General features: G+C 39.1%; 1 protein-coding gene and 1 long non-coding RNA gene across 9 annotated transcripts in view; both read left to right on the plus strand.

The window, feature by feature from the left end:
- DIS3L2 (DIS3 like 3'-5' exoribonuclease 2) overlaps positions 1–25,311 on the plus strand; it is a 344,150-nt gene that overhangs the window by 109,564 nt on the left and 209,275 nt on the right. For all 8 annotated transcript variants that reach the window (XR_015725613.1, XR_015725615.1, XR_015725614.1 and 5 more), the window contains exon 6: positions 10,142–10,376. Coding sequence is in view for 4 of the 8 variants with exons in the window: in XM_087864389.1 (XP_087720515.1) it covers positions 10,142–10,376 (235 nt within the window). In the remaining 4 variants the exon portion in view is untranslated. The remainder of the gene's footprint in view (positions 1–10,141; positions 10,377–25,311) is intronic.
- Positions 14,997–19,297, plus strand: LOC148110823 (uncharacterized). The gene is made up of 2 exons (XR_015725617.1): positions 14,997–15,847; positions 16,984–19,297. It is a non-coding gene; the product is annotated as an uncharacterized LOC148110823 (long non-coding RNA).

Genomic DNA, 25,311 nt, shown 5'->3' on the forward strand with positions numbered 1-25,311 from the left:
CATTTTTATTTAGGACTCTACTGGATTTGTTTCATTACAGGAATTCTTTCTGTTGCTCCCCAGTTTTGAAATATATTAATTATAAAAGGAAGGGAAAGAGACATCTAATCAATATCAAACAGTTGGTGAAGTGACTAGTGTCTTGATTCTGGTCAGTTTCAGTTGTACTTTGGAGGTGATGTAAATTTACCTTTCTGAGGGATGGATTGGTACTTCACAACTCTGCAGCAATCGGGGAAATACCCCTGGAGGCTGTGCCTGGATCTGGACTTTCTCTTTTTTATCCAGGCATTTGCAGTTTTTCTTGCTAAAACTGTTGCTTTCAAATTGGGGAATGTAGTTTATGGTTATATTGAAACTGGAGTTGTAATTTAGGTATGAAGGCCTAGAATTATTTTAGAAAAGTGCATTTATTTAAATGTCTTCCAGATTTACTCATTTGCTTTTGTATTTGTATTTGCTTCTTAGGGTAGTAAGTTTCACCTGTGATAAAGGAACTGCTGACTTTTTCCTCCTTTGCAGACAGTGTGTTTACGGAGGGCAGTGTAGTATCATGCCATATCATGTAGACGTGCATCTGAATTTAGCTGGCTCTTGCTGCTTGGTAGTTGTTTTATTCATTTCTTGTAATTATTTTTAGAATGCTTCTTTTATGATTGATTCAAGTCTTTCTCATTCTCTTTGGAAGAAAAGGAAACGCATATTTATGGAGCATGTTTTAAATGCCAAGCATTTTAGAATCCATGGGGGAATATAAAAAATGAATGTGACATGGTTTGCTGTCTGATGGAAGAGAGAAATATGCAAACAAATAAATGGAATATAGCCTGATCAAGAAATCTTATAGTGAAAGAATAGTTAAGGAATAGCAGTGGAACAAAGGAAAGAAAGAACATTTCTTAAGAGAGGGAGGTTACTCAGAGAAGCATTCACCCAAGAGCTGGATCTTGAAGTTTGAGTATCTTCTGGAGGGCAAAACACGTAGAGGCATTTCATGCAGTGGATGTTAGTGGTGGGAGCTGTATGTGTGAAGCTTACTCTGAATCTGTTGGCAGGAAATCTCCCATAGGAGTGTCCAGGACTAAGGGCACTGGACCTAGAATCCTAGATCTGTGTGCATGTCACAGCTCTGCCATTTAGTAGCTATTTTTTCCTCTTTGAGATGGACATAATTACTCTTCCGTGTATCACTCAGGGTCATTGTGTGGATCAAATCAGTTAATATGTGAAATGCACAGGGAAGATTGTGCATGAAGAGTATAAGGAGTGGTCAGGCGCCTGCCTGGGTGGCTCAGTCGTTTAAGCATCTGACTCTTGATCTCAGCTCAGAGTTGATCTTGATCTCAGGGTTGTGAGTTCAAACCTGGCGTTGGGCTCCATGCTGGGCTTGGAGCCTTCTTTAAAAAAAAAGAGGATGAAAAGTCACAAGAAAAGCCTTAGTGTTGAACGTATTCATAATTATATTTAAATTCTCTCGCTTCACTAACTCATGTTTCTTGTTGAACCCTCTTTAAATGAGTCTTTTCTGGGACGCCTGGGTGGCTCAGTCGGTTAAGTGTCTGCCTTTGGCTCAGGTCATGATCCCAGGGTCCTGGGGTCGAGCCCAGCATCGGGCTCCGTGCCAGTGGGGAGTCTGCTTCTCCCTCTGCCCGTCTCCCCCACTCGTGCTCTCTCTCTTTCAAAAATAAATAAATTTTAAAAATCTTAAAAAAAAAAAATAAATGACTCTCTTCTCAGGTCTCTGTTCTCAGCTTCTCTTTTCAGTTGACACTTGGCCCTGGGACACCTTTGCTTAATTGTCACCCCACTGTGTTTAGCTCCCTAATCGTTCAGTTTCTGCCTTCCGGTACACTCTTCCCATCTCCAGACCTATATTTCTGGCTACCACCTGGATGTTCCTCACCACCTTGAACTTTTTGGGCTTAAAGCCTAGATTTGTTTTCCCTTAAAGAAATATTAAACTCCAGACACCTGTGCAAAGAGTTTTTCATAAATTCTCAGTTCCATAATAACCTTATAATATTGGATACTCTTGTCCTCATTTTAAAGATAATAAAACTGAGATTCAAAGAGATTAAATAACTTTCCCAAAGTGGTATTGCTAGTAAGTGGCAGAGCCATGATGCAAGCCCAGTTGTGTTGACTAGAGTTCCTGCTTTTCACCACTTTTTCCTACTTCCCCACTTCATGAGCTTTATGGTAAAGACCAGACTCATTAAATTGGCATTCGGGGCTCTTCACGTCTGCTGCTTCATCCTTCTTTCTCTTACTGAACATTGTCACCATTACTTGCCTTTACTAAAGGAAAATTTGCATTTTCTTATCTCCCTGCTTTTGCATAAATGTCCTTTCCCAGTTTTGTCTTTTTTCATGTGTTCACCGCTCAAAATCCAGAGGGAGGCAGGACAGCATATTGGTGTAAGCCTGCATAGGAACCGAATGGATCTGTTTTCTACTTCACTGGACAGTTTACATTCAGACCAGCGGAGTATTATTGTACATTCTTGATAACATTTGGTATTGTCTGGATTTTTAGTTTTTGCCTGTCTGTAGGTTTATAGTGATATCTCATTATAGTTTTTATTTGCATTTCTCTGATGACTAATGAGGCTGAGCACTTTTCCATCTTTATTGACTGTTAAGCTATTTTGTAAAGTGCCTTTAAGACTTTTCCCCATTTTTCTGTTAGATTGTCTATCTTTGATTGAGCTGTGGGAGTTTTTTATGCATTCTGGATATGAGCACATCTATGGCTTATCTTTAAAATTTCTTTTAGGGGCGCCTGGGTGGCTCAGTCGGTTAAGCATCTGCCTTTGGCTCAGGTCATGATCCCAGGGTCTTGGGATGGAGCCCCATGTTGGGCTCCCTGTTCAGCAGGGAGTCTGCTTCTCCCCCTGCCTCTGCCCTTTCCCCCTGCTCATGCACTCTCTCTCTCAAATAAATAAATAAAACCTTAAAAAAATAAAATAAAATTTCTTTTATATTATCTTAGGATAATGTTATCTTAGGAAAAATTAATTTTATTGGAGTTTATCATTTTTTGTGGCAGTGCTTTTTGTGTATGTTTAATACGTATTTTCCTATATATTTTCTCATGTATTATTTCCTAAAATTCTGTCAGACTTTAAGAGTAGCTTCTTCCTTAGCCATTTTCCACTTACACAGTTTCGTAGGGTCTCTGATTCAGCAACCATTCTTGTCTTCAAAGCAGGGAGATTCTACAAAGCATTTTATCATTTCTTTGCTAACACAGGGTTTATATTTCTCTTAAAGTACAGAAGTCGTACTACACTCACCCTCCTTTTCCAAAAGGTGTGTCTCCTTCTCTCATGTGCTCTGAACTCAAGATTCTGGGCTTAGGCCTCTTGCCTGTTCCTTTCAATGGTAAGCTGCTCATAGCCTCCCCTTAATTTCATCCTAACGGTTGTCAGGGTTGCTCCCTGGTACCGCTGAAAAGGCCAGATTACTGCTCTCCATCCCCCAGAGCATAAGGATTATAGCCTGATGGAGAAAGGGGATCATCTTTTCCTCTCACTGCACTGCCACACCATTCTGTCACCCAATTTTACCTTCTAAAAGGAGGCAATAGGTAGATGACAGACTCGTCCTTGGTAAAACTAACTGAAGGGTATATCTGACAAACATTTCTCTGTGTATGTGTATGTGCATTTGTGTTTAGGAGGGAGGGTTTAAGGAAATCAAAATTATGAAGTATTCTAGAGGGCTATTATTTCTTAAGCATTTTTCGTAGCTTCAAGTGACACTTTTATTTCATATTTCTATGCCCCAGTTGATACCTGCATATATTTTCCTTATTTATTTTTATTAACAGGGTTTATGTGGTGCTCATCCTACCCTGTTCATGGAACAAGACTGGGAGTGACAAAGTTCTGTGTGACCCAGCCATTTGCTTCCGTCACTAATCCGTTTCTGTCCTGTCCTCCAGAGACTAGACTAAACCTCCAGGGCAGAATAATCCCGGGTGCAGCCTGCACTCGGGACAATACGTGCAGTTGCTGCCTCACTCCCAGGTCTGTGGAGGAACCCAGAGGAATTTTTAAAGTCCTCAGTTAATAGGTCAGTAAGAAATCCATTTTCCTCAGGGTCCCCTCCTTTCACTCTGAGCTCAGAAATCCGAAATATTGACCGACCTGAACTGGTGGCCTTCAGCACCAGACCTTTGACTCTCCTCTCTTGTGCTTTCTTATGGAATACTTTCTTTCTGTTTGTAGATGTGCATTTTTCTGTGGAGGAAGGGCTGACAGCTTTCATCTGATTCTCAGAGGTATCTGCTAAACTTCAGAGTTGAGAACCACTGAACGGGACTCTTCAACGTTTTCAAGGTTAATCCCACAGAGGAAGGCCTCATACTTTACAGATCTAAGGAAAATTGAGCTGCTAGTTTCTAACCCACATATTCTTGTGTCTGGAAACTGTTCTGAACGTTCTCTTGCATCCCGATTGTCTTTTATGCTCATTTTTTCATTTTTTTAGCCCATTTTCCCACCTGTTTATTAAATATGGAGCACCTAGCTTGATTATACAAGTTGCTATAGAATGTACGAAGATGTATAAGATACAGCTGGCGAGCATATAGTGTTAATAGATGAGGTAAATCATATACACAGATAACACTAATACTGTGAAGAAATTGTGAAGTGCCATAGAAGGGGGTACGTACGAATTGCTTTGGGACTTCAGAAAAGGGAGAAATTACTCTTGCCTGGGTCAGGTAGTGGAGGGTGGGGAGGAACTGCTGAGATTGTGCAGTGGACTCTGGGTTCTAGAAAATCCAAGCCAGCTGGACGAGGTCTTGAGAGACAGGTTTTCGGCATATGGAGATGTTGGATGCGGTGTGCCACCTCTGGTTCTTTGTTCACTCAGATGAGATTGAGTATACACTGGGTCAGGCCTGGCCTTGCTCACTTCATGGAGTTTACAGTTTATCACAGAAGATAGACTCTGAACAAGTTATTTCCTAATTAATTGCTGTAATTCATTCATTTAACATATATTTGAGTGGCTACTAAATGTACTCTTGGAATAAAATGGTGAATAAAATAGCCATTGTGCTCATGAAACCTACATTCTAGTTGGGAGACAGAAAGTACATAGTGTGTAATACATTGTCAGGTAGGGATAAGTATCGTGATGAAAAATAAAGCAGGGTAAGAGGATAGAGTAACGACAGACGGGTGGGCCTGTTTCAGTTAATGTGATCAGGAAAGGCCTCTCTGAGAGAAGGATATTTGGGGTGAGACCTGAACAAAATGAAGAGATCGAGCCCTAAGATTAGCCAGGCACAGGGGCATCTGGGTGGCTCAGTTGTTTAAGTGACTGCCTTTGGCTCAGGTCATGATCCTGGAGTCCTGGAATCGAGTGCCGCATCAGGCTCCCTGCTCATCAGGCTCCCTGCTCATCAGGCTCTCTGCTCATCAGGAAGTCTCCGTCTCCCTTCGACCCTCCCCCATCTTGTATTCTCTCTCATTCTGTCTCTCTCAAATAAATAAGTAAATAAAATCTTTAAAAAAAAAAAAAAAAGGATAGCCAGGCACAGAGTTTTCCAGATTGAGGGAATAGCAATGCAAGAACCTCAGGATGGAAGGTTTTAGTATTCTAAGAATGACAAGAAGATCTCTAGATTGGAGTATAATTTGCAAAGGAAAAAGTTATAGAAAATGAGAATGGAGTAATAATATGGGCCTGGTTTGACAAGGCCTTGTGGTGTGGCGATGGAACGATGTTGGGAAGCCACTGGGAGAATGACACGATCTGATTTATGTTTAAAAATCATTCTAGCTGCTTCGGTCCAAAATGGAGATCAGGAGACTGGTTATCTCAGCAAGGAGATAAAGGATGCAACAATAATAAGGCAATAATAGTGCGAATGGCAAGAAGAAATATTTAAAGAAAGGGCCAGTGGACTCTTCTGATGGATTGGATGTGAGGCACGAGAGGAAGATGCCATAGTTTGGTGCCATCTGCTTCGAGAAAGCAGATGCTGGGAGAGGAGTGGGTTCCAGGGGGAGCAAGGGTTCTGTTGTCCGAGGTGCCAGCTGGCATCCGAAGGAAGATGTGAAGTAGGCAGTTGGATAGGAGTCTGGCATTCAGGGGAATGGTTGATGCTAGGCATTTAATTCTGGGAGTTAATAGGATATAGAGAGATTTAAAGCCCTGAGATGGAATGAAGTCATCTGGCGAGTGAGTGTAAATGGGTCCTCTCCCTATTTCGTTTAACATGCTCCTGTTTCAGATCAGATTCAAGTTCAATTTGGAGGAAAAATACTTAATGGTTAGTGTTATGGACTTACTGTTATAGTCCCTCAGGAAGCACTATGATTCTTTCTCTTCTTAAGTATTACCACTCTGGTCCATTTGTTATAAAACTCCATCCCCATCGGGTTATGAATTGGTCGGTTTTAGCAACCATTGATGATCATTTCCTGAATCCATTACTTCAGTAGGGATGGCAAAATGGTAATACCGAAAGTCTTTCTTTCCTTCTCAATTAGCTGAAACTCTTCAGTAAAAAAGATCTTTACCTCATCAACTATTTGGTTAACCTGAGGTACAGTTTGTACAGGAAAGGTAGGATAAATGCTTGGAATTTTCTAATGTTGACCAGAGAGAGCTTTTTCATGGTGATTCCGGAGTTTTTTCAGTGAGACCCTAGAAGCCTTTGATAGCTTCCTTGTTTTCTGTTATGACAAAATGTTCCAGGTTCATCTTATCGACTTCCTGATCCAGACTTGAATTAGCCATTTCTCTAAGGGTCCTGCAACCCTCACTCTTTTTTTTTAAGATTTTATTTATTTGACAGAGAGAGAGATAGCCAGAGAGAGAGGGAACACAAGCAGGGGGAGTGGGAGAGGAAGAAACAGGCTCCCAGTGGAGGAGCCTGATGTGGGGCTCGATCCCATAATGCCAGGATCACGCCCTGAGCCAAATGCAGACGCTTAACGACTGAGCCACCCAGGCACTCCTGCAACCCTCACTCTTAACCAGTGTGTGATATGGAGTAGTTTTAGAATGTCTTTATATCCTGTAGTCGTTTGGGGATCTTTTTTTCTCAGAATATATTTCTGTTCTTGTGTGTACTGGTATAACAAAATAGAATGAACATACTTTTAAAATGCAACATATTAATATATATATATATATATATATATATATATTTTTTTTTTTTTTTTTTTTTTTTAGAGAGGGTGGTGGGGGAAGGGCAGAAGGAAAGGGAGAAAGACAACCTTAGAATCGTGGAGCCTGATGTGGGGCTTGATCTCATGACCTGAGCTGACATCAGGAGTCAGATGCTTAACCAACAGAGCCGCCCAGGCACTCCAATTTATATTTGAATTACACAGTTTTGAATGACTTTATTTATTCATTAAGTCCTGCTTCCTTACAACATTTTTTAATTTAATAACTCAGAAGTGAGTTTAGTGCCGAAAACACTAGTTCTTGAATATAACTAATCTAAACCATGGAGATTATCATAAAGTCAGAACTGGGCTGGTTTTAAAACGTGCTATACACTATGGACTATGAGAAACAAACTGAGGGCCTCAGAGGGGAGGAGTGTGGGGGAATGGGATAGACCAGTGATGGGTAGTAAGGAGGGCACGTATTGCATGGTGCACTGGGTGTTATACACAACTAATGAATCATCGAGCTTTACATTGGAAACCGGGGATGTACTGTATGGTGACTAACATAATATAATAAAAAAACATTAAAATAAAAAAAAAGGAAAAAAATAAAATAAAACGTGCTATACAGTCAGGCTTGGTGTACTCTGGTTATTGCTCTCCCCTGCTCTCCTCTTCCCGTTTACTTTTATTTGGACTTTTTATTTGTGAGCCATAGCATAATTTTTAGTAAGTAGCAGAGTCATGGTGATTACAGAATTCTTGTTACATTTTACACAGACATACACATGCATATGGAGAAAGACTACTTTTCACTGAAGGATAGTTAAGCATTCAAATTTGATAATGTCAGAATTCTGATTCCCCTTGTAAGATTTTCTCCATGGCCTGTGGGAACTAAATCCTTTGTGAAACCATTAGTGGCGGAAATACATAGTGGAAACTAAAAACATGGAACCTTTGCTTAACACCTTTCCAGAAGACTGCATGTTACCTGCGAGTCTAACTCTAGCACATGAGGCATTCTTCTTCAGCCCTAGTCCCACCTCTTTGCTCTGAGGAGAAATTGTGTGTGGGAATGATGTAGAAAAAACAACAGAGCAGTTATCCTGTCGTAGTCACCATGCGTTAGACACAGAGGGTGCACGTATACGTCCTGACTGTGCTTTGGGCTATTTTTTTTTTTTAGATTTTATTTATTTATTTGAGAGAGAGCACAGGCGGGGTGGGGGGGACAGAGGGAGAGGGACGAGCAGACTCTCCACTGAGTGAGGTGCCCAATGCCAGGCTCGATCCCAGTACCCTGAGATCAAGACCTGAGCCAAAGTCAGATGCTTAACTGACTGAGCTACCCAGGTGCCCCATGCTTTGGGCTATTCTGACAAAGCCCAAGGTATGTTCATTCTTTGAGGAGGGTCGGGGCAGGTCTTCCTAAATGCTACTGAATTTGCCAGGCACATTTAAGGATATCGACTAGGTTTGCTGATTTGAATGATGTCAAATTCTTTTTCCTCTCTAACTTGTCAGTGAATTCTCTATTTTTTGAATGATCTCCTTTAGGTCAGGCATGAAAACCAGACTTAATGTGACAAGCAGAAATGCACAGAGGAGAGCTGGGTTTTATGATTGTATATTAATTTAAAGATCGACTGTGGCTTCCCTCTTCCTTGAGGGAATCTTTTTGGAGATTTCTGGCCTAGCCAGTTGAATTTTTTTTCTTTTACTATCAAAGAAGATGAACCTTCAAACTTCTCTTAATGAAAGAATGAACAAATGAATGAATGAATGTGACAAGGGTCAAAACATGGCAAGAGTTGAAAGAAAATTTCATTACATATATTCAGAAACTGGGAATCAAGTTTTCAAAAAATGTTATTAAAAGGCACAATTTTACTCTGAATAATTAACTACTGTTTACAAGTTTTTCTGTTACCACATTTTCATGAAGTCACTTTTTAAAAAACCTGGGAATATATTCTTAGAATTTTTAGAATACTTTGGTAGTATTTGACTTTGATTTTCTGGGTGAACATAATATTCATTGTCTGGGGATGGTTATGTTAATTGGAGTCTGTGACGTGAAAATGTTTTGGGAAAGATTTCTTTCAGTAATTTTTTCTGCCTTGTGTAAGATAAAGATCCCTTATTAAAGGACCTTTGTGTGGTCTAATTCAAATGGTAATCTGGCTTGTTGAAGGCGGGCATCTATTTTGAAACTTCAAGGTTAAACTCAGAAAAATGTTAGACCTCTCGAGATTAAACACACAGAGAAACTGCTGTAGAAATCCATAGAAATCAAATGCCATGGCAATCGGAGTACTGATGTATGACTGTTATGTGACAGCCTTATTAAGTGGATTAGTATCTAGACTCTTGTTTGCTTTACTCTTTTTTTAATTGAAAATGTCATATTATGTAATGCTTCATTCTCAGTGCTAGTATAAATATCCATCAGTTGTGTGCTTTCTATACCAATTTCAAGCCTCAAAATGGAGAATTAAGGGCTTTTATTTTTTATGAGAACATTTAGAAACTCTTATTTACATTTAATTTTGTTTTTTCCATTTCATCATTTTCTGTGGTTTCATTTGGAGTGCAGTAACATACTATGCTAAGTTCTTTTATCACCTCAGAACATACTCACTGATCCATGTGATTGTACCCTTATGAAGCAGCTTAGTACTTATGGTATTTGGGGCCTCTGGGGGAGAGCGGATGAACAGGTCCATCAGAAAGATGGGGAGTAGATATGGCATTCATCTTGGGCATCTTGAGGAGCTGAGGGCCACCCTGGCACTGCTGGATGGATTGTCTCCATAAGGTAGTCTGTGCAGCTGAAAAATAAATATTCTTTTTGAAGCTGCATGGTGAGTGCCCATTGCTGTGAGCTTCTGAATGTGCATTTTCCCCTTAGGAACGAAAAACAAAAGAAGAAAAATCTATTATTTGCCATTCCTCCCTCCAGTGATTTAGCAGAACTTTTCTATTTTCTTCAGGTAATTAAACCAGAGAGCAATGACAAAGAAACAGAAGGTGCCTATGAATTAGATCTCCCTGAGGAGCTCTGTGGAAGCCATCCCCCGCAGCAGTCCGTGAAAGGCTGTAATGACAGTCCTGATGTCATTATAGAGGCTCAGTTTGATGACAGCGACTCAGAAGATGGACATGGCAACACACAGAATGTTCTGGTTGATGGTGTCAAGAAACTCTCAGTTTGTGTTCATGACAAAGGTGAGTCCTGGATTGCTGTCTGACATTTTATTTTACTAACCTGATTGTTTTAAGGATTGGGATTCTCTCTGTGCTATAGACTTAATCGCACAGTGCATTTGGGACCTTCCCAATTTCTAACCAGTGGCAGCTTTTAGGAAGGGGGGATCTTTGACTGCTTCTGTCTGCTGGCTGTGAGGAGGGGCTGGAGATGCTGCTAGTGGCTCATGTGGCCAGTGGGTGCTGTTATCCTTCCCTAATAGGTCTTGAGTTGTGTTGATAGCTAATCTCGAAGGTTCCTGTGATGAGCCCAGTCCACCCCTGTAGCTGATAGGAACAGAATTAAACCAATCTTTCCGATCCAAAAAAGCATGTCATTTTACCCTGGATTTTGCTTTAACTCTTCATTTTAAAAGTATTTTTCATCATTAGTGGTGGGAATAGATCACCTTAAATTTGATAAGTAGATTATCTTTACAAAGTGTTTTGATTCTAAACTTTGAAAAAAAGCCAGTCTTACTGTCTCTGATGAAAATCTAAGCCAGGTGTTCTCTGGTTGGAGAAGAAAGCAGGTGCAAACACATGGGCAAGGAGCTACGACCAAGGGCCCTAGCTGACCACACACTGGGAAACTAAAGGGAAGGTAGCAGTGAAAATTGGAATATTTTCATGTATAGATTGCTAAGAAGTTTTAAGTGCAGGGAGTATATTTTCCAGCCAAATTGAGTTTTATCTATTCTCTGACATGGAAACGATTGACCTAGCCAGGCCAACTAGATTATGAGCTTTTTTTAATCAGGAAAAAGTTTCTGGTACTGTCCCCTTGAAAGACTAGAAGAAGTGCCAGAAGATGACTAAAAGAGGATGTTCTATGGACACATTGTGATAGGCACTGGGGAGCATGCCTCACTGACATCCTGAAGTAAGCTGGAGGTGATTTCAGGAAGTGATTGCGTACAGATCACCCTGTTTCTTCACTGTTGATGAGGTAGTGACCTGGGGTGGTGAGCATTTTCTGAAAACATGTGTCGCTTCTTGGTGCCAAGTACTACTCATTCCGAAGGACTTTCTAATTGTGAAATTCTTTTTGAATGAAGAGACTGCTGCTTCGTCAGTGGCCCACAGGTACACTGACCTGATGCACTCAGGTTCCTTTTGTTTTGTGGCCTGATTAGTTAACTAATGATTTCACTGTTCCAGGTTCGGCCGATATCGGTTAGATGTTATTCCTTGAAATTTCATTCTTCTGATGTTTTCTCTTTCTTCCTTTAAAAACAGTTGGATACCGTGACCCTCTTCTGAGAGTGCGTTTGTATTATCATGGCGTCAGTATTGTGAGTCATGTCTTCTCTGTGAGAAGAGAGGCAAAGAACCAGGACCCTGTGTAGCCAGATCCTCCATCAGCAAGATCACCTAGGGAGGGAGATACTTGCAGGACAAAGCCAGGCAAAGGAGCACTTTAAAACTTACTTAGTATTTGGCCCAAAACTACTTCATGGAAACCTAGCTCTGGTGTTTGGACTTGGCATACCTCAGGAGCCTCTGTTACCCTGGGCTCCCAAGTTGAAGGGAGAAGATGCCCTGATTTTAATGGTTGGTACCAATACAAGGGCAAGGAAATATGGATGGGTGGGAGTGATGACAGAATTGATGCCGGAGTGAATACTAAATAATCTACTTTGCTCTTTGTTTGAGGAATTCTGTAGCCAGACCTGCTCTTGATTTGTCCTCTGGTGTAATTCCCCTCCTTCTCTCTTACAAGTAAATATCATCGAGCACTTTACATGTCCACTGTATTCATGTTTTTTTCCTTACTCTTTTTGTGGTCTTCCTGTCCTACTGTTATATTCCTTCCTTACTGGGCCTGACTGAGGGAGCAGCCGTAGTGCTTCCCTCAGTATGTGGTACAAATTTCTCTTTCCTGCTAGCCTCTAAATAGAGAGTTTGTGAAACCACATGGCTGTTTCTCATTTCTTGCCCCCTTGATATTTAGGAAAATTGCAATTTGCTCTTTTAAAAGTCGTGGTGTTTTTAGGATATTTCAACCCGCTTCTCTTCTCTGGATGATATAAAATCTGGTTACAGTTAGGATGTTCGTGCTTTTTGCACCATTTAAGGTTTTGAAATTTGTTATTGAAACAAACCATAACCTTAAAAGAACATTGTAAACTTTTCCTAAGACTTCTAGAAAGGTTCTTTGCTTTGTGTCATAATTGCAAATAGTTATTAATCCTAGTGGTGTTCTGCTAGGATTTCATACTGGTGTTCCAAAGAGTGTTTTTTATTTATTTATTTTTGTTTTAATATCATGTTTTACCTAAAGCAAACATTACCTATTGCATGTGTATGCATTATGTATCCCTGTTTGCCCAGGAAGCATTCCTGTTTTTACCGTAACTACGTTGCTCTGGTAAGTAAACGGATAACCCCAGGGTCTGTGACCAGTGCCTATTGTTGCGTGAAGAGAAAAGTTTCTCTGGGCACCTCAGACCTCCCCGGTAGTTTCTTCTAGGAAGACAGCATGGATCTCCGTCCTCCTCAGCCCCTGAGAGGGCATCAAAGACCTGGGCCCCTTTTGTGGGTCCATGCCCACTGGCTGAGCTTTTACCACGGTCCAGGCGGCAGTGCCATTGTCAGCACAGAAATCTGCCATCTGGGTAGAAACTGGGGACAGCCCAAGTAAATTTTCTTTGGTATCAAATATTTGGGTAAAGGTTGCCTGGTTAGCAAATGCCAAAGTATAAAAATCATGATGGCGAAGTGTTACTCTATGTAGCTCTGCCTCTTTCATCATTGGGAATTCTAAGAGCAGTTTTGGCCTCTGAATCTTAGGGGGCATGACCTCCTCGGGTTGTGATGTACGTTTCCTGTTCTCTGTCCTAGCTGGGTCTGCCGGAGATCTTGTTCAGTTTTCCGGTCTGGAGACAGGCCTCTACTAGTACCCTGATGACTGTGGAGTCAGTGATCCTTTCACTTCTCCCTTCTATCTCCCGGCCACCTCCAGCTCCTTTCTGAAGGAAGAATCTGCATGAAACCTAACTACTTCTTCTGGGGCCTGCCCAAGTCAGCTTCAGGATCAGGATGAGACTTTTTTTTCTCACTTAAGGTTCATCTCCTCCTGTGACAGGCCTGCTCAGTGCCTGTGTTTAAGTTCTCTTCCCTTGGATGAAAAGTGACTATATTTCCCTTTGGCTAAGAAAAGCAGACTCATATGGTTATTGTAGGTGATACTTCTAGGTTATTTAAATCCCAAGAACCAGTTCTGACCATTCTTTCTTGGAGCTAAATTTCTTCTTTTTCCAGATTCTGAGATCAAATCTTCCCTAAATGATGATTATTACAACTAGAAAGTTATGTTTGCTTCAGAAATCATATCAAACATTAAACATATAGTAATTTCCTATAAACCACAGTTTTTGGAAAATGTTGTGAATTCTCAATTCCCACCCTGGAGTCTCGTCATTCATAAAACAACATGCTAAAATGTCAGCGACAGTAAACTTGGGAAACCTGAAAACATATCAGTGAATGAATTCAGATTCCAACAGAACACAGTGCTTTATAGCTGGTAGCTTGTTTTTCATAGTTCCTGATATTTTCAAAAAAATCAAAATAAATTTATTAAAAAAAAAAAGGTAGTGCCATATCCAGACCTGTGTGAGAAGGGTACAGTGGAATTTTGGTTTCCCTGTCTTTTTAGGTGAGTAGGCAATGCAGTCATATCAGGTGTGATTCAGGTAGAGGTACTTGGTCAGGACCCACAGTGTCTAAGTCCGAAAGCCTATGCTAGACTGGCCATTTCTCCCTGTGAAGTCCCCAAAAGAAATACATGCACAAAGGACAAAACAAGGCACAGGAGCAGTTCTTTATTAACTGAGGCTTTGACCCGAGCCAGAATGATGACGCCAGTCTAGCTCCCACTAGCAAGCCTGAGGCTTCTTACATCTTCTCATGCTTGCCAACAGTTAGAATTATCCAGCTTTCTCATTTTTGTAGTCTAGATTAATTTCTGTAAATTGTCTTTTCGTAACATTTGCCCATGTCCTATCAAGGTTACTGTTGTTGATTTGTAGGAATTTCTTATCTATGCTCTGTAATAATCCCATTTCCATTTTAGGCATTATAAATCTCTTCTCCCATCCTGTCAGTTAGTCATTTTAACATTAACATTATCTGTGGTGTCTTTTATTGAACAAAAGTCCTTAATTTTAGGGGCGCCTGGGTGGCGTAGTCGTTAAGCGTCTGCCTTCGGCTCAGGGTGTGATCCCGGCGTTCTGGGATTGAGCCCCACAGCAGGCTCCTCCGCTATGAGCCTGCTTCTCCCTCTCCCACTCCCCCTGCTTGTGTTCCCTCTCTCGCTGGCTGTCTCTCTCTCTCAAATAAATAAATAAAATCTTAAAAAAAAAAAGTCTTTCGGCACTGGAGGAGATAATGCTAAGTGAAATAAGTCAAGCAGAGAAAGACAATTATATGGTTTCTCTCATCTATGGAACATAAGAACTAGGAAGATCGGTAGGAGAAGAAAGGGATAAAGAAGGGGGGATAATCAGAGGGGGGAGTGAAGCATGAGAGACTATGGACTCTGAGAAGCAAACTGAGGGCTTTGGAGAGGAGAGGGGTGGGGGAATGGGATAGGCTGGTGATGGGTAGTAAGGAGGGCACGTTTGCATGGTGCACTGGGTGTTATACGCAACTAATGAGTCATCGAACTTTACATCAAAAACCAGGGATGTACTGTATGGTGACTAACATAATATAATAAAAAAATATTTTAAAAAAAAGTCCTTAATTTTAATGTGATAAAATTAGTCATATACTTTATGGGTTTTTAAATTTTTCCCTGTTCTTAGTTCAGATAGGTATTCTCCCATATAATCTTTTGTTACTGCTACAGTTTTGCCTTTTGCTTAACTTTATAATGTGTATTCTTTATTGATTGAGATTATTATCTGGTTTCTCTCTAAATCTATTTCTGATATTGAACCATCCTAAAAATTCAAGGATAGCCTTGAATTCTTAGGATAAATCCTGAGGACTTATCCTAGAGTATTTACAAATATCAAGGATAGTGGTTTTTTTTTTTTTTTTTTAAGATTTATTTATTTATTTTAGGGAGAGTGAGAGAGTGCAGGAGCGGGAGGAGGGACAGAGGGGGAGAGAGAGAGACTCTCAAGCAGGCACTGCACTCACATGGAGCCCAACATGGGGTTCGATACTACAAACCTGAGATTATGACCTGGGCTGAAATCAGGAGTCAGACTCTCAACTGACTGAGCCATCTAGGCGTCCGTATCCTTGAATTCTTTTTTTTTTTTTTAAGATTTTATTTATTCATTTGACGACAAAGGGCACAAGCAGGGGGACTGGCAGGCAGAGGGAGAGGGTGAGGCAGGCTCACTGCAGAGCAGGGAACCCTGTGTGGGGCTTGAACCCAGGATCCTGGGATCATGACCCAAGCCAAAGGCAGACACTCAACCAGCTGAGCCACCCAGGTGCCCCCCCATCCTTGAATTCTTGAGATAGCGTGGTATTCTTAGGATAAATCCTATTGATGCCAATGTATTATTATTTTTTTAATATATTATCGTATTTACTTGGGTAATCTTTAGGGCAGGATTTTTGTATCATGTAAAATGGACCTATCATTTTCTTGTCATTATCTGATTTTTAGAATCAAGATTATATTAGGTTCATGAAATGTTTTTTTTTTTTTTAAGATTTTATTTATTCATTTGACAGAGATAGAGACAGCCAGTGAGAGAGGGAACACAAGCAGGGGGAGTGGGAGAGGAAGAAGCAGGCTCATAGCGGAGGAGCCCGATGTGGGGCTCGATCCCACAACGCCAGGATTATGCCCTGAGCCGAAGGCAGACGCTTAACCGCTGTGCCACCCAGGCACCCCTCATGAAATGTTTTGGTCAGTTTTTGACTGTTTCCTGTTTTTTCCAGAATAGCTTATATAGGACAGGAATCCCTTAAAATTTGGCGGAACTCATTGTAAAATTATTTGCGCCTACTGTTTTTTTCAGAGGGAAAGATGTTTGCTCTTTTCATCTCTTTTATACTGCTTGGTCTGTTCAAGTTTTTTTGAGCCAAGTTTGGCATTAATTTAATGGGAATTTATCCATCCGAATTTATTAGCCTATAGATAATCCTGTTACTCTAATATTTCTTGATAATTTAAGAAGTCTTCTTGTGCCTGTACTTTTGCCTCCCTTTTCATTCTGTATTTTGATTCTTTGAATCTTCTCTCTTTTTTTCTTTATCTTTTGCTTGTCAAAGATCTATCTTCGTAATCTTTTTAGGGAATGTACGTTTTGGTTGTGTTATTTTTCTGTTTATTGTTGATGATGTTGTTCTCTATACCACTGCCACTTGCCCTTATCTTTGTTATTTAATTCCTTATTTTGGGGGTTTTCCTTTTTGCCCTTTTCCTAACTTTTTTTTTAAAAAGATTTTATTTATTTGACAGAGAGAGACACAGCAAGAGAGGGAACACAAGCAGGGGGAGCGGGAGAGGGAGAAGCAGTCTTCCCACTGAGCAGGGAGCCCAATGCAGGGCTTGATCCCAGGACCCTGTGATCATGACCTGAGCTGAAGGCAGACGCTTAACGACTGAGCCACCCAGGCACCCCTGCCCTTTTCCTAACTTCTTGAGTTGAATACTTAGCTTTTAGCCTTTCTTGTTTCCTTTGAAATATTTTCAAAGCTATATATTTCCCCCCAAGTACTTCTTTAGCTATAGTTCATAGATTTTGATGTATAGTATTTTTATTATTAGTTCTAAGTATTTAATTTCCTTTATGATTTCTTCTGTAACTAAATTGTGGCTTGATATATTTTGAAATTGTATTGTTAGGTGCATATATGTATATTAGGATGTACCTAGATATATTTTTGTATACATGCATACCTGTATTGTATTTACACATAATAATCACTGATCCTTATTTAGCATATACTGTGTGCTAGGGCCTAAGTACAGTTGACCTTTGAACAACAATTGGGGGTTGGGAGCACTGAACTCCTATGTAGTAGAAAATCAGTGTACAACTTTTGACTCCCCTAAAACTCAACACTAACAGCCTGTCGTTGAGGTGCCTGGGTGGTGCATTCGGTTAAGGGTCCAACTCTTGGTTTTGGCTTAGGTCATGATCATAAGGCAAACCCTGCATCAGGCTCCATGCTCCGCACGGAGTCTGCTGGAGATTCTCTCTTCCTCTACTTCTGCACCCCCCATTCATGCTCTCTCTGTCTCTGTCTCTAAAATAAATAAATGAATCTAAAAAAAAAAACAAAACCCACAATTACTACTAATAGCCTACTGTTGACTGGAAGCTTTACTGGTAACATAAGCAGTTGATTAATACATATTTTGTATGTTATATGTATTATATACTTTGTTCTTACAATAAAGTAAGCTAGAGAAAAGAAAATGTTATTGAGAAAGTCATAAAGAAGAGGAAATATGTTTACATTACTGTACTGTATTATTGAAAAAAAGCCACATACAAGTGCACCTAAGCAGTTCAAACTCATGTGGTTTAAGGGTCAACTGTATTTTATAATTGATCCTCACTATGTTTAATTATTTAATTCTTATGACAAATCTAGTATCTGTTTCAGCAATATTAATAGTATTTATCTCAGAGATGCTTGTAGCTTTTTATTTCCAAAGCACAGGAATGATACACAGTTGGTAAGTACACTTTAAAAAGAATCCCCTGGTAGCTTTTTAAAAAATACCTATGCCTGGATACCACCCCACACATTCTGATTCTAGTTGATCTGGTATTTTTAAAAAGCTCTCCAGAGACCCAAAGATTCTACTGTGTAGCTGGAATTGAATAGTTCTAGACTTATCTTCTTAACCATTATGGTATGTAGCTCTTCTCATAGCTACCAACACACATAGCAGAGATTAAACATTTCATGGTGGTTCAGCCCTCAGTGTAATAATTTGATTTGGTCAAGGATCATCAGTAGGTATTAAAACTAATCATTGAGGGAAAGGTTGTTAGAAACTAAGATATTTAGATGGACTCAGAGTATCTTGACGCAGTTGACTTACTAAATTACACTGGGCAAAATGTCCTTTTATAGTAGACACATAGTGGTCACCACTTTAACCAGGTGGTCAAGCTTAACATCACCAGTGGTGTGATGACCTGATATTTTGTGCCTGCTGATGGGATGTATTGTTACACAATATCATCTGTGAAATATTCATGCCAAAAATGTTTCCATCTAAATGAATCAAGCTTCTGGCCCTGACTCCTAGTATATTGGAAATACAGGGGATCCTGGAACAAGTTAAACGACACTGTGGGAGAAATAATAAGATAAATTCAGTATGTGGAACAATCTGTAAGATAACCAGCCTGTACCCTTCAAAAAAAGTCGGTGTTGTGAAGAATAAAAAACAAATGGAACTGTTCCAGAAGAAGAGGGACCAAAAGAAACATAACCAAAAATAATGTGTGAACATTGATCCTGTGCTAGGGAAATAATATGGTAACAACATTTGGGGAAATTTATTTTTTTTTAAATATTTATTTATTTATTTAAGAGAGAGCGAGCGTGTGAGCTAGCATGAGTGGCAGGGGCAGAGGGAGAGGGAGAGAGAATCTCAGGCAGATTCCGTGCTGAGTGTGGAGCTGGATGCAGGGCTTGATCTCACAATGCTGAGATCACAACCTGAGCTGAAACCAAGAGTCGGATGCTTAACTGACTGCTCTACCTAGATGCCCCAACAATTGGGGAAATTTAAATTTAGACTATGTGGGGCGCCTGGGTGGCACAGGGGTTAAGCGTCTGCCTTCGGCTCAGGGCGTGATCCCGGCGTTATGGGATCGAGCCCCACATCAGGCTCCTCCACTATGAGCCTGCCTCTTCCTCTCCCGCTCCCCCTGCTTGTGTTCCCTCTCTCGCTGGCTGTCTCTATCTCTGTCAAATAAATAAATAAAATAAAAAAAAATAATAATAAATTTAGACTGTATTAGTTGACATTTTGGAATTACTGTTAATTTTCTTACATGTAATAATGATATTGAAGATATATAAGAGAATATCCTTATTCTTAGGGAATTATTGGCTAAAGTGCTTGGGGTGAAGTATCTTGATGTCTTTAACTTACTCTTAAATGGGTCAGAAAAACAAAACAAAAGAAAACTGTGTGTATGCACATGTGTACATCCCACGTGGGTGAAACAGATATAATAGGAGAAATCAAATATAGCAAAATGTTAACACTTAGTGACTTAATGGGTATTTGTAATATCACTCTTTCAACTTCTTAGTAGATTTAAAAATTTTTTAAAAATGGGCAAAAAATACCCATGCATTACTGAAAGAGAAGAATTGTCATGTTCTAAGCTTAAGCGTGTAGTTGAAGAGCTGGCATTGATCTTCCCCAGGCTTTGGCTCTAAAGTATTCTAGAGCATGAAGTCATTATTGCTTATTGTTAAAAACTAACATAGATCTGCTACTTTCAGTTGGGTATTTTTCCTAGTAATTAATTTTATTCAAAGAATTACAATTTTCTTTTCCATTAAAAATACCAGTAATTGCTCAAAGTGTCAGTAAAGAAAATCTTAAAGATTTTAAAGTTATTTGACTAACAGTGGATTAAGAGAGATCCTTGGGAAAATTAATGAAACCTTTAAATATTTTTTACAGAAATTATTGTTTTTATGAATGTAATATCAAAGTCAAACAGAATGAAACTATACCATACTAGCATATAATTTTTAAAAATTATGTAAAAATCCTGTTGTTCTACATGGTATATGCTCACATTGATAACCCAAAATTTATAACATATTTATAAAAGAAAGTTAATTTTCCCCACTATGATCCATAAAATTTGGTTCCCACTTCAGAATAAATTTACTCGGGCCACCTGGGTGGCTCAGTTGATTAAGCATCTGATTTTGGCTCTAGTCATGATCTCGATGTCCTGGGATTCAGCCCCTCCTCAGGCTCCTCCTCAGGGAGTCTACATCCCTTCTCCCTCTCCCTCTGCCTGCCCCCCTCCCCCACTTGTGTGTGTGCTCTCTCTCTCAAATAAATAAATAAAATCTTTAAAAAAAATTATTAAAGACTCCAAAGTGCTTTTGTACATGTGGGTTTCTGTATTTAAAATTAAAACTAAGAAAACTTGAAAGTATTATTGCAAAATAAGTGTACTTGTTTCTAGTTGTGTTTCTGTGTACATTTAAGGAAAATTCCAGATTTCAAAATGATTTATTCAGTGTTAATGAAATTAATGTGATTATAGTAGATAGAATCACAGTTGGAATACTGAGAAAAAAGTGGAATTAACCTCTAAAATGTACTTGTTTATATTTTAAATCTAATATCTTAGAAAATTTTAGAAAACACAAGAATATATAAGCACACATTCAATTAGTCATTAGAGCAGGGGTTAGTGAAGGTATTCTGTAGGGGCCATATATTATTTTCAGTGTTGTGGGCCACACACAGAGGCCCAACATGAATGGGCATGGTGGATTTGGCCTGCTGGCCAGCTTAATGTGCTAATCCCTACTTTACACTCATGAGAGAATGAAAGTGAAAAGAACAAAGTAATGTCTTAGCATTATTTTGCTAGGAGTCTTGATCTTATGGTCCCTCTGACAGGGTCTCAAACCACATTTGGAGAATCACTGGTTTAAACTATTGGAACTGATAGTTGCTGAACAGAACTTTAGTGTGTTTTGATTACTTTTTACTGTTAGGAAATTCAACAGGTAGTTCTTTGCTTTAAGTGGTTATTGGATTGGTTTTTCCCCCTTTTTTTGGTCCTGTGGGGTGCTAATTATAATAATTCAGGCTAACATCTATTGCCTCAATCCTTTTCTGTGGGGTGTTTTGGAGGGACGGTCTGTGCCCTGTTTTGCCATTTTGACTGTAGCCTGGTCTATGTACATCAATTTATCCAACCTATTCACATTGTGAATTATAGAATCTTAATATGCCTAATTTGCCTAATACCTCTTAATATGCCTAATAGTTTATGTATAGCATTAGCTTGCACATTTCTTATTTTTAAAAAAATGAGTATTTTGTGTTTTTTTATTAATTTGAAAGGGAATTTTTTCTAGCATTTTCCTCCAGGTAATTATTGATAAATAAAAAAAACCTGTTGGAGTTGTTTTAGTGTATTTTTTAACTGGAAACCTGAATTAGTGTTCTTACTATTTCTAATAATTTTTTAGTTGGTTGTTTTGGTTTTGTAACTATAAAGTAGTTTTATCTGCAAATAATAATTTGCACCTTCCTTTCTAATTTTGTGCTTCTTATTTATTACCTCATTTCACTGGCCATTGCTTTAAGAACTGTATTACATAATAGTGGTGATTGCCTTCTTCTGGACTTTAATGGAAATGCTCTCAGTCTTAAACCCTCAAGCACAGTGCTGGTTGTTGGCTTGAGACCAGGTTAACCAAGTGTCCTCTTTCATTTTTACTAAAAGTTTCTATTGGAAGTGGATATTGACTTTTTCTTTTTCAAGTGCCTTTTGAGCTTCTTTCAAGATACTGTTTTCCCTTTGGCTTATTTACATGGTAACATAAAACACTGAATAATTCTTGCATCCGTCATATGACCATGCCCCTCATTTGGTCGTGGTATATAACATGTTTTCACATATGACTCAATTCTGTTTGGTAATAATTTATTTATGATTTTTGGGGTTTTGTGCAAAATGAGAGATTGATGTGTGGTTTCTTTTCTTTGTGCTCTTTTTGTTGTTTTGGTATTAGGCTCTACTAACTTGGTAGGAAGAATTGGGGAGCCTTTTTCTTAGTGCTTAGGAGCAGTTAAAATAGCATTGAGAATGACCAAGTTTTTTCAGTGATTGAAGTGTTTAAAGAACTCATCCTTGAAACAAGGGCTAGGATTTCTTTATCTGGCAACTTTTTCCGGCTCTAATGATCATTGGTTTCTGTAGGAATTTTTTTCCTTTCCTTGCATTGATTTTGATAATTCATGTTTTCCAGGAAAATCTTACATTTTAACCACATACTCTGATATATTGGGATAGAGTTGTATAAAATCTCTTCAATTGTTTCATTTTGTCTGCATCTATTATCATAACCTCTTTCAATTTTCTCCTCATTTTGAAATTTCACTAGCTAGTCCCTGTCTAATTTTTTTTAAAGATTTTATTTGTTTATTTATTTGAGAGTTTGAGAGTGAGAGAGAGATCAGGAGCAGGGGGAAGGGTTAGGGGGAGGAGCAGACTCCCTGCTGAGCAGGGAGCCCAATGTGGGACTTAATGCCCGGACCTGGGATCATGACCTAAGCCACCCAGGTGCCCTGTTTGATTTTTAATAGAAAGTTATTTTTTTGTGTTTTTATTTATTGTAAGTAACTAGTTTCTACTTTTATCCTTTATTTCTAAGAACTTTCTTTTAGACATGTTAAATCTGAGGTGACCATGTGTAGTTAGAACGCAAGTTGAAGTTCATGACAGAAGTTTGGGCTAGAAATGTAATTTGAAGTGTCAGTTAGTTTCTCTCTATTCTAAGACTCTTTTAAAGGGACTGTCACAGAGAGGGGCCTTCCCATTCTCTTCTAACCCTGGGTTCTCCTTCTTGAAAGCCAATAAATATTGTTTATCAAACTGTCCCCTGCCCTAGAGTCTCTGTAATCAACAGAAGCTCTTGTGGGTTAAAAAAAACTGTGTGTGTGTGTGGTAAAATATATAGCATAAAACTTGCCAGTTTTAACCATTTTTAAGTATACAATTCAGTTGTATTAATTACATTCATGATTTTGTGCAACCATTACTACTGTCCATCCCAAAACTTTTCATCATCCTAAATAGAACTCTAGAACTAAGCTATGACTCTTCATTTCACCCACCTCAGCCCCTGATAACCACTAATCCACTTCCTCTTGATAAATTTGTCTATTCTAGATATTTTGTAGAAGTGGAATCATGCAATATTTCTCCTTTGCGTCTGTCTTATTTCATTTAGCATGTTCTCAGAGTTCATTTGTGTTGTAGCATGTACCAACATGTCATTCCTTTTTATGACTGAATAATATTTCGTTATAGTGTGTGTACCACATTCTGTTCATCCGTGGACACTTGAATTGTTTCCACCTTTTGGCTGTTGAATGGTGACTAATGCTGAAATGAACATTGGCGTACCAGTATCTGCGTCCCTGTTTTCAATTCATTCGGACATGTACCTAGGAGTAGAATTGCTAGGTCATGTGGTAATTCCCTGTTTAGCTATTTGAGGAATGTGGGGTTTTTGAAAGGATTTTTTCGTTATGAAATGCATGGTTACTAGAAGGGTTAATAAAAATAGAAAATCAGGGTGAATTATAGGAAATCTTGAAGTAATAATAATTACATCTGTTCTTTATTGAAATATAACTGGAGCTTGCCCAGTTCTTTCACCGGCTTGTCCTTTTTACTTCCTCTTCCCATTTAGTATCATGGAGTCACTCCTGCCTACGTGCCTGGTTTCTCTTTGACACTTCAGCAGGCGTAGGGAGCTTGGGTTTCAAAACATTACAAGTAATTTATAGTCTATACTCTGCCCCAGTCTATCCCTTATAGCACCTCGAATAGACACGCCTGTTAGCTTTCTTGCCCTTTTAACACAAAATTATTGCAATAGAAATTTAAATAAAAGGAAATAATCTATAATAAACGTTGTTCATGCTTTTATCTGAAAATAGGAGTTTCCACGACTCTAGCATGTCAGTCACTATGCCATTCTTAGTGGAGGTGAGTGAAGACTTGAAGGTCTCTGGAGTCACCTTCCCCATGGCTCTTCTAACACCCTTTTCAGTAAATCATGGTGCTCCTGATTCTCTTGCTTGCTGTCCACTTCTAGCTGTATACCTGGCTCCCTGGATTATTTAATAATCCACTTTTCTTGGGCTTACTGCTAATGGAAAGGGAAGATCAACAGCTTTTTGTGATGGTGTCATTTTCTCCTTATTTCTTGTCCCTTGCTCACTAGATTTCAGTTACCTTGGAATCTTTCTTCCCAGTCCATCCACTCATCCCCTTCTCTGGTACTTTCCAGGTCAGGCCAGTCTGTGCTAGTAACAAGTATCGGATCTGTTTACAGTCACATTGACATTGAAGTCGTAGAATTCTGGACCTGCATGGGGCCTAAAGATCGTGTGCTCTTCATGACATGTGATAGTCTACCCCTAGGGTCTTTCAGTGGAGCACTTCACATTAATTATAAATATCTCATAGCACTGAATGAAATTAGTAAATTTGCTTTCAGCAAGACTGCGAGATCAACTTCACTTTTGTTACAAATGATACCAGCCCACTATGGTAACAGTGACTTTTCTCACTGATCAGAAGCTCTAATTAACAGTTATATGTTTTTTTATTTTAAAAAAACGACAACAACAGAATAGCAAATTAATTTTCAATGTAGTTAAGTTACTAAAACTACTTCCAAGTGTGAGATCCTGGGAAAAAATTAATTTTTAAAAATGTGCTATAAAAAAATCTGTTGTGATTAAAAGGTTAGAAACAACTGATCTAGTTCATTCCTTTTGTTTTACAGACGAGGAAACTGAGGCTCAGAGAAGTTACTTGGCTTGTCCAGTGTCCCACAGGAAGTTAGTGAGTTCGTAAAAGAAAAATACCTTGTATTTCAATAACAACAGACAATTTCTTCATATGGATCATATTATTTAAAGAGCAAATCGTACCAGAGCAATTGAATTTCTTTCTATAAGAATATGTTAGGCATTGTTTATTGCCCACCTAATGGCTATTTCCCTTTTCCCCTTTCCCATATGTGCCTTGATTTTCATCTGTTCCCTCCCCAGAGTCCTTGTACTTTGAGTGAGGTCGACCCCAGCTGCCAAGCTGAGTCTTGGTTGCCTTATACCAGTTGCTTGGTATGCCTGCTTACCTTGTGCCAATTGAACTTCCTGCAGAATTGGAAATGTTCTAACCTC

This window comes from Ursus americanus, chromosome 1 (genome assembly GCF_024610735.1).
Source record: "Ursus americanus isolate L20-20 chromosome 1, mUrsAme1.1.p, whole genome shotgun sequence".
Taxonomy (NCBI): Eukaryota; Metazoa; Chordata; class Mammalia; order Carnivora; family Ursidae; genus Ursus; species Ursus americanus.